The sequence below is a fragment of the Pagrus major genome, chromosome 3 (assembly GCF_040436345.1).
Source record: "Pagrus major chromosome 3, Pma_NU_1.0".
NCBI classification, from domain to species: domain Eukaryota; kingdom Metazoa; phylum Chordata; class Actinopteri; order Spariformes; family Sparidae; genus Pagrus; species Pagrus major.
The window spans coordinates 12,085,184-12,095,667 of NC_133217.1; the positions used below are offsets into that span (position 1 = coordinate 12,085,184).

Genomic DNA, 10,484 nt, shown 5'->3' on the forward strand with positions numbered 1-10,484 from the left:
AATATAAAATGAACTCAAATAACCTATCAAATCATTTTTTAATATACAAAAAATAAAATTCCTAAAAAATATATAACATAACATGTGAAAAACTACACGATTTAAATAATATACTCTATTCACACTTCAATCTTCAATCTTGGGGTTGTGTGGCCTACCTGCACTGAAAATAGCAAAACAAAACTGCGGAACCTAAAACAAAATATGCCGAACAGAGCAAGAAATGATGCACAAAGATTGTTTAACTTCACAACAAACATGATTGAAAGGTGGAAGGCGGTGTGTGTTGCAGCAACAAAAAATGTTGGATTGTACTATAAGTTTTGTTCATGCGGGAGGTGCATGTCTGCTGGAGATAGTGGAACCACGTGGGACTGCATTATTTTTGATTTTCGTTTAGCATTTAAAGTCATTTGATGGAGGAAATGCGCCAACTCTAATACAAATAAGAGAAGAAATGCAAGAATTAAAGTCAGGTCGTGTGTTTGAATACACTTATTCAAAAGAATATCTTATTATTACAAGGCCTTTTCAATTTCACATTCATTAAAAACAGGATTAAACCACTCGTTATAGTTAGTTATTAAAATAGGTGAGTGTATATCAGGATTAGAAGGCTACTGTTCGTCTTCTGGGTTCAAAATGCGACAAATCTTCCCCCCTGCATCGCAAAAACTCGTTCAGAAAATATATTTGTATTAAACGATTTAAAGAATTTTACACGCACCATTTTTCTGAAATTCAAATTTTCAAATGCAGCGTGATTGCACGCACTTTTCTTCACAAACTAACCTTGAATGTTCGCATAGTCTTCACAATTTGGCGAGAAACTCCAGCTATAATAAATGATGTGATTCAAACTATGGTCATGGAAGCCTGGAAGCGTCACGCAGAAAAAATGATAAGCGATGAAATCATTCAGTAACAACATGCAGCAACAACTGATTCATAGAGTCACTGTGCAAGGCCTAGCCTGTTGCGCATTGCCCTGTGGCACTTTCTTCCTCAATGTAGGCAAAACCAGGCTTCAAAATAAACACAAACGCGTTAATCATTAACCGTTCCTCCTGATGCTGTAGCTGTCATGTTACACCATCTATCGGTATTACAGCCCACCATATCAGGCGCTTTGGTTTTTTATTATCTGCTGCTGAGAGGCGTTCAAGGGATCATATATGCGTTTTATCCACGTTTAGATCATTTTATTCTTTCGTGCTGCAGTCACAACAATGTTATGCACTCTCCAAGGTGGCCGCCGGCGCGCACATGTGGTCAGTCCAGACAGGAGACATCCCAAACTACAATGAACACACACACACACACACACACACACACACACACACACACACACACAATGAGGCGGCGCACACATTGTCCCGCCAAATAGACGAACATCTCACCATGGAGTTATTTTGTTCCAGGGACACTTGTCAGAAACACTTATTCACAGATGATTTGGCACTTAATTCTTATTCACTAGTGTGCAGAAATTTAATGGAAAATAGCATTAATCGCACTGAATTATGATGAAATAGTATTTCACGCAAGTTTCAAGTGCATTTAAAGTATTCTTGAATTTGATATGGAACCACTTACTGATCTATTTGAAGGATCCCTGGAGCTTTCCAAGACTCTGAGACTTGGCAACACGGCCTAAAGGCTTTTCTCTGAGGTCATTATCAAGGTCCCCCCCCCCCCCCCCCCCCCCCCCCTTGTTTGTACTGGCATCCCAAATTACGCACTGAAAGAGGGCATTTATTCCACGGCCTCAGCGCCTCAAGCCTGCACGAGTAAAGCTGGGAAAGGTCTATATAAAGTTATGCTCTGCAATAAATTTTTATCTTTAATAGCACAAATTGTGTTATAAAACGAGGCTGCTAAGAAGAGCTACATGCAACCCAGTGTCAGTAGCTTTGGTGACACGTGTATAAAGCAGACGGCCTGTCAAAAAGTTGTCAAAACATAACAACCAATATGTTTCTGTGGTCAGGGCAGTGAACCACAGGGCGGTCACACACTTGACTTTTCCATATTTTCTGGACGGTGGCCTGCGGTGTGATTATGAAGGATTGCGTAAAAATAACAAGAAAGACTGACCCACTACAGTCTCGGACCCACACACAGGAAGCCACCCAAAGGTGTACTTTGGTTAACTGGGAAGGTTTCAATCCCAAGGTGATGTTGTGCCTTTGACTGACGTGTTCAGTCTGTTTCTGTTCCTGCAGCAGAACTCTTAAATGTTGCGTTAACAGCCTGCTAAAGCTGCGGCCCGTGAGCTGCATGTGAAATCATTTATTGGCATGGAGGAATCTCCGCAAATATGAAGGTCTGCAGTTTGTTTCACTCAAAGTTCAGCCGGTACTTGGTTACACATCTGTTGCATTTTTGATGGGCATTGCAACTGCATGTATGCAGGCTGTGATGGAGGGGATTTGCAGGGAGGAAAATAGGAGCTACTTTAAACATTTCATGGCAGAAGTCTGTAAACCAGAGAACTTAGAGGGGAAAAAAGAAAAGATATAATTTATGTGCTTTTATTATTTGTTCTCTGGAGAAAGTGTACATCAAATTATTATTATTGTTATTATTATTATTATTATTATTATTAAATATGATGTTTTCCTTTGTTGTTGATTATTTCCTTTACAGTCATCAGGACATGATGTAATGTACAGAATCTGCCATGTTGGCCTTTTATTTATTACATCCAGCATAAAGGCCGACATTAAGGAACATATTTTCTGAGTCCAGCTTTAGCAGCCATTAGCATCACGAATATGAGCTACTATTAAGTTATATTAAATATAAACTCAACGTAGCTTAAGTTTCACGCCGCTTTATGCGCCAAACCCGCATGTATTAAACACGCACACCTGTTATATTTCAAAGGTTTTGTTGTTTTCTTATTGCAGATTTTTTTTTTTTAAATGATGCGTGTACAGTGAACGCACGGCGCCGATTGCAGGTTTTTAAATGTGTTCAACTGAGTTTAATTTAGCTCCAATTTTTGCTCTTTTTAAAGAATTAGCCGAGAAAAAACGAAAATAGTCGCGAAGGCTCATTAGCAGCTGTTCAACGTGTCATAACTGATCTAAAAATGAAAAACAGTGTCAGAAAATAATCGACCTGAGGACGATTTAATTTATTTTGAAATTGCAGTAGATTAAAAACAAGATATCTATCTAAAATGTCTCCTTAATGTGGTGATTTTTCCGTGATTAGTTTAATTTAATTTCTAAAAAAAAAAAAAAAAAAGAATAATAATAATCCACTTCTTGGAAATGTAGCTTATTGTTTTCACAGGATCCTAATAAAAATAAGCTGTCCGTTTTGTGATTGATGATTTTAAAAAAAACGTTGTCTATTAACTTAACTTACTACTGTGCTTTAATTCATTAGTAATATGACTGATCACAGACGGCGGGGACAAACTATTCTGTGTTCAATATGCAAACTTATCCAACAATACAATCGCCTCAGTTATCTCTTTTCCCCGCATGCTCCATGAGTCAAACACTGGATCTTATCACTCGATATGAAAGAAAAGAAAGCTATGATTCACTTCAGCCCTCTGTCAGTGCTATCTGTAACACCCCGTCAATCACATTTGGATGCCTGATCGTTGCATTACACCCACACGACACGCAGCACCTCAGCTGCACTCGTCGCGAAACGAGTAAAGAAACTGGAGGATTGTTCTCGACATACGAATAGAAAATCCGCCTCTAGCCCGACAGTCCCGTTATTAGCAGCTCAATCTCGCTGAGACGAGATGTAAAGAAAACAGTGGGACACACACTGGCGATGGATCTGATGACAGACACACTCTCTAAAAATAAAAAACCCATTTGCAACCAGACAGACTTGTAAATATCACCTCTCAGAGATGCCGGGGACGCACAGACCAGCCTAAAGAATCACATGCACTCTTGTGAAACGTCAGGGCTTTGCACCTGGTGTGTTGCCTTGCTACTGCTGAATTGGTGGTAAGCCATACCCCCATGATGTTTCTCCCCTTTAATGGGGTACTACAAGCCTGATCTCAGTGGCTTGCTAAGCCCTTCGTGTAATAGGGTTTGCAGGATGGAGCGGGGAAGAGCGATAAAAGCGGGTCTTACAGCGCGGAGATTTCCAGCTGTATAGTCATCAGGACATGTTTGGCTCTCCAAGGTCAGCGAGTTAACTCTCTGGTAGCTGCGTCATCCTGCTTCAAGGCCAAGTTGAAGCAGCGGAGGCGGGAGGGGCCATGATAATGAAGGAGAGGCTAGATGTTATTTTCTTAAAGGTTCTGACTCCTCGTGTGAGACGGCTGCGCCTCAGCCAGCGGCACACTGAACCTCCACCAAACCCCATTCATGCGCCATTCTAAAACACGCTCAAACACTTTTTGTGCCAAAAGCAAATATTCTGGCAGGTCTGCGCGGCCAGGGCCGAGGATTGGATTACATGGGCACTACTGCGCAGGCTCCATGGTCAAGTTCAAGTTGGGCTGGCTAGTAAAACTGAGGGGCGCATTCTGCAGTGTCTGCCGCGGGGGGCGCTCCCCCTCTTTGATCTCCCCCTGCAAAACTAGACACTGAAGCAGAGCCGTGACCGCAGTCCACTTCTCTGCACTTCTGCCACCAAGAATGTGCAGGATCTGGACCAACTGTGTTTCAAAAAAAATAGCTGCGCTGCATATTCCTTCACATTTATCAGGTACAAATGGTTCCATAATCAGCAACCTCTCCAAACCCACTCGCTGTCCTTCGCTATCTAAAACACACACAATATAAGTGGCACTACTGTAAACCCACAAGGTCATTGTCGTGTTGCGCAAAAGCCGTTTCTAAGCGTTATCTCCGGATGATCACAAGATCCCATCTGCCCTGGCCAAGACCTATTGCATCACTCCTGGTAATAACAAAACAATTGGACCTTTGCCATCACAGGACACTGTATGGTAACCCATCTTTATGATTTTGAAAGCAAAGTAAAACCACTGTCAAAACAAGGGAGCTTTTGAATCAGCAGTCTCGGATGTGGTCTGATATGGCACAAAAAATATCAATATGAAAGAAAATATGTTGTCAAGATGAACCACTATTTATCAGATTACGTGTCCCTCATTTTTAACAGGCCCATTACTGGAAATATAAGCCCAAATCAGTCCTGAAATAGCTGACGCCGACTAACTTTCGCCTCTGTGCCAAGAGTGGAATGACACAAATTCAATTTGCCTTCTCCCTTCTGGCGCAACACGATATTTATGGTTCGGCTGAGAAATGCCTTCAGTCCTTCAGCTCATTTCATATTATTTTCCATCAGTTTGTGGTTCTTCATTGACAATTAGCAGACTGATTTGTGAGTGTTTTGAGCGCTCTTGGTTTGATCTCCAAAAATCATAGCCAATCAATTATTTAAATAACACCAGAATGCATTGATTCAATATAGCATTGACAGATATAAACTCCTAAAGGCAGCAACATCAAATCGTCAGAGGGCGAAGGGGAGAGAGACAGAGAAAGAAAGGGGGTGGAGGGGGGTACTTTTTTTCCTTTGCTGGCCAGATGAAAGAGTCGAGGGAGAAAAGCCAAAGGAATTTCCCTCACTCCTCCTCAGCTGCCGGGGCTGGGGGAGGGGGCAGCCGCCGCCGCTGCTGCTGCTGCTGCTGCAGCGGATCGGGGCCTTTTCCCTCATTCGGACAGGCGAGGGCGCACAAGGACAGCGGAGGTTGCTGCTGCTGCTGGAGCTCCACAGTCTGTCTGCCTCCCTCTCCTCTCTTTTGAGACCACATGACTCCACCTCTCTCCTCTCTACACAACATCATGGCCGTCCAAGTATACCACTATAAACCTACAGATGCAGATCTCGACTCTGATTAAAACAATAGAGAAAAGGCTGCTGGTATGACCAGATCCCTGTGATGCACGGTCATTTTTGGTTGTTTTAATGACAGAGAGGAGCTACATGCCTGATTATATATTAGGCTATTAAAAAAATCATATGCTAAGGTAAGTTATAAGGTGCATGTCGTTATTAAAATATTACCACTAAAGTACACTGATAATGAGTGCTGACCTAATGTCCTTCTTCGTTATATCCCCCAGTACACTTTTTATTGCATATAGTAACTAAGCATATAGGATTAAATCTAGACTCAAGAAGCTGAAAGAACTGAAGACTTGTTAGAGTCTAGTGGCACCCATATTTTCCAGCAAAGGCTGGAAGTTGGAGCAAAGGCTGGGTGGATTTGGTCACAGCCTTAACCTACAGGAAACATTAGTGGACAGTCTGTGCACTGCATCACAGTTAAACATCAAACACATGATGGGATTGTATTTGCTACAGCTATTAAATCCACATCAGGTCTGTGATTCCTGGATGAGTAGATGTCTTCTTTTCTCTAAAGACACAGGATGTTAATATGTGGTGAGCTCAGCCTGCCTGATCACAGCCCTTAAAAGGAATACAAGCTCTATAATGTAACTCCTGTATCGTCGTTCAGTGATTTTTACTGAATACTTGTGACAAACTCATCAATCGCTGCTCGTTGTTCGAGCACAGTCACTTCAGTACAAATGGTGTTATATATTTTTACTGTTTAAATGCGTGCGGGTGAGTCAGACAAAGGCATAGTACTTATTTCTTTGCGAATGATAAAATAATTTTAAATATATCCCAATCATACACCAATGTGATGAGAGCAGGCTGTTCAGAAACAAATAATGAATGGTTCCACTCCACGCTGTTGACTTTAAAGACTCTGACCCCTGAAGACTTGACCTCTGAGGACTTTACTTGACTCCACTTTAGGGGGAGATGAGAGATGGAGAGGAGATGAGGCACTAAAGACGAGAGAGAGGGGAGAGTGGAGATAGGGAGGGAAGGGGGACAACTAAAATGCAAGTAAATTATTATTTTATTTTGATAAAACTAAATACATTTACATATTCAAATATAATAAAACTGTTCTGGAGTAATTACAATCACTGAGGATTTTAAAGGTTAATATAAAATTGTGAATGATTATTTGATTTATTTTGTATTTTTCATAGATAGATAGATAGATAGATAGATAGATAGATAGATAGATAGATAGATAGATAGATAGATTCTGTTTTCCCCCTTGTGCCCCCTGACGCCCCCCCTCCACCTCCACCTCCATCTCGACGCTGCCATTTCTCCGTCTGTTTACCCATATCCAATCAATGCGTGTCGTCATCAGGGGGGGGACCGTCATGACGACTGGCCTATTAAGAATGACAGCTCTGGAGAAAGAGAGAGAGAGAGGGTAAATGGTGATCCCTCCCAGAGCTCCCTCTGCGCACTCTGGAGCGCTCTTCTCTCAGGGTCACACCGGATTGCATCCCCTCATTTTTTCCAGAAGCCTCTCCTTCTCTTTGGGACTCATTCAGCATCCCCCCACCCACCTCCACCTCCACCTCCACCATCACTACACACACACACACCCCTCCAACCTGAGAATCATCGCCTTGGTTTTTGACGGCTCGCACTCTCCCGCGAAGTCGAGGTTTTTTTTTTAACTCGTGCTCGTGATGGAAAGCAGAGAGGAGATGGTGATGCTGCCGGAGGGAGGTCAGCTTGGCAAGAGCGCCTCTAATTTGACGGAAGCCATCGGGAGCCCCGCGCGAGAACCGCAGGGGAAGCCGGGCCACAGGAGCTGTCTGAGCCCCGGCGCTGCGCCCTACTCCCGGGACAGGACGGAGCTGGTGATGGAGGAGAGCGCAAGGAGGAATATGTGCGCCGATATGAGGCCAGTCGGCACGTCTTCCTCCGGAGAGAGGCACCGGATTGATCATCACCACAAAGACGGCAGCAGCTCAGACACCGAGTCGGACTTCTACGAGGAAATTGATGTCAGCTGCACGCCTGAAAGCATGGACTACCCCACAGCTAAAGGTAGGTGTAGGAGCTGCATGCCAATGCGGCTTTTTGCGACTGCATGGTGCTGCTAATGAAGTTGAGTGAATGCCAACGTGTTTATGCCAATCAGAGATGTTAATATCCACCTTCTCTTAAAAATAAAGCATGCCTCATGTATATAAATGTGCAATTACAACGATTTTTATGTGTCTAATTGATAACAGTTTAGCCTTAATAACATGAATATGAGTAAAGTCAGTGCTGCACAGCTGTTCTGTCAAGTGACCAGTGTGGCAGGAGACACGCTGAGGTGACACCCACAATCTAACCAGGCATTTTCCCCTCTGAGTTTGACAATGAGTCACTCGTGCAGCAACTCAGCCTATAGCATGAGGAAGAATGCAGGATTTTATGTAAACCACAAGCAAAAACGTGAAGGGAAGGCCAAAAAACATTGGGAATTGTGGAGTGCAAACACATAAAACTGTTTGCTGTAAATGTGGTATATATAAAAAATAACATATAAATATTAATAGAAATAGAAATATGAACAATTTGTGGTCGCTGTTTGCATCAAACAATGAGACAGGAAGGAAATAAACGAATGACAACAACAGAACCTCATATTCATCGTTTTAGTCAACTGAAATTATAGCTGAACATCAACATAGTCTGAGAAATAATATTATATATAATATAAAAATATTTGCAGGCAGTTGTCAAGAGCCTAAGCTTTATGTCAGAAAGACATTTAATAAAAAAATCATAAACAGTGCAGTTAAAATAATGAAATAAGCCAACTAGCCGTAAAATATGAAATATGAAACGAATGAAAGAAATTAAATATTTTGTATCAATTAAATTATTCTGCTGAATGTTGTTTTAAACTCTTTGATAATAATATGTGATGAATTATTCTGCGTCCCACTCAGGTCGAAATGTGGATTCTCCGGGTCATCATCCAAATGAGACCGGTTCTGACCCGGGCTCGACTGTCCCGGGTCAAGGCTCTCTGTCCTACTCAGCGGATCAGATTCGCCGGTACCGGACTGCGTTCACCCGGGAGCAGATCGCACGGCTGGAGAAGGAGTTCTACCGGGAGAACTACGTGTCCAGGCCGCGGAGATGCGAGCTGGCGGCCGCCTTAAATCTACCTGAGACCACAATCAAGGTGAGCAGAGAAGAATCAGGCCTTCATCTGCGAATACAGGCTCAAATTTCGGTCTGTCAAAATATAATGCTGCAGAAGTTTTTCCTCGTTAAATAAATGATTCTGAAATGACTTGAAAATAGTGAAGAAGAAAAAAACAATATAAATTGAGCCAATGCCAAATGTAGAGCCTGTACTTTGCAGCATTTTGGGGCAGAGGCCTGCTTATTTATTTCTTCAATAATTTGAATTTATTTTTTTCATTTGGCTCGAGAAAATCATCCCCAACACACAATCAAACAATTGCAAGAACTCGCTGCAACCCTACTTCAAATTCGTGCGTAAAAGCGGAACTAACATACGCTTCATATCTTTTGTTATTGTGGCTTCTATCTGAACCTGACGGGACTGTGGTTAATATTTGACTCGGTGTGTCTCTCTCTGTCCCAGGTGTGGTTTCAGAACCGCAGGATGAAAGACAAGCGCCAGCGTCTGGCCATGACGTGGCCTCACCCCGCCGACCCGGCCTTCTACACCTACATGATGAGCCACGCGGCGGCCACGGGCAACCTGCCCTACCCCTTCCCGTCACACCTGCCGCTGCCTTACTACTCCCACCTGGGTGTCGGAGCCAGCTCGGCTCCGGCCGCCTCCCCTTTCCCCAATCCCCTGCGCTCCCTCGACAGCTTCCGGATGCTGTCTCACCCCTACCAGAGGCCGGAGCTCCTGTGCGCCTTCAGACACCCCTCCCTGTACCCGGGTCCGACCCACGGCCTCGGTCCAGGTGGAAGCCCCTGCTCCTGCTTGGCCTGTCACTCCAGTCAATCCAATGGGATCTCAACCAGGCCCTCCGCCTCGGACTTCGCTTGCTCCCCAACTAGCAGGACTGACGCTTTTGTCACTTTCACGCCTTCAGTTCTCAGCAAATCCTCATCTGTGACATTAGACCAGAGGGAAGAAGTGCCTCTGACCAGATAAAACCAAAACAACTCTCCTTCTATATAAGCCTTTAACTAAGCTTTTTAACATATTATATGACCAGGACTGAAACAGCATGAAGAGGTAGCCTGTGAGCAGTGAAAGCAAGCTTAAACTTGGGGCAAGATAATTAGCCAGATCTTCAGCTATGTGACGCACAACGGATCTCCCATTACTGCAAAAATAATAATCCCACAGCAGAGCCAGGACAGTGGGCTGAAATATGACGGCATGGACACAAAAGCAGATTTGATTTTTAGAAGAATAATTTGTTGTGTGTGTGCGAGAGAGGAAGAGAGAGAGGGGAGGGGAAACGTTTAAATCTCCCATGATGGATGGCGCAAAGGTTTTTATCATTACTTGTCGTCTCTTTACGCGTCCAAATGGACCTCCATGTATTGTTAGTTACGCGAGAATGATGCTTTCCATCTCTCTTTTTTAACAAGGGGATTTGTTAACAGACTGCGGGGCCGTCCTCATTATAAAGCAG

The 10,484-nt window shown here is 43.3% G+C and overlaps 1 protein-coding gene across 2 annotated transcripts; it reads left to right on the top strand.

Annotated features, from left to right (window-relative positions):
• Positions 1 to 7,538: 7,538 nt before the first annotated feature.
• On the top strand, positions 7,539 to 9,994 carry evx1 (even-skipped homeobox 1). Of its 2 annotated transcripts, none has more exons than XM_073463609.1 (3): positions 7,539 to 7,902; positions 8,799 to 9,037; positions 9,467 to 9,994. In XM_073463609.1, the coding sequence occupies exons 1-3, from the start codon at positions 7,539 to 7,541 to the stop codon at positions 9,992 to 9,994; spliced, it is 1,131 nt and encodes a 376-aa protein (XP_073319710.1). The 2 variants fall into 2 exon arrangements, with proteins under 2 accessions (XP_073319710.1, XP_073319711.1); XM_073463610.1 differs by having other exon boundaries at positions 8,892 to 9,037.
• The last annotated feature ends 490 nt before the right edge of the window (positions 9,995 to 10,484 follow it).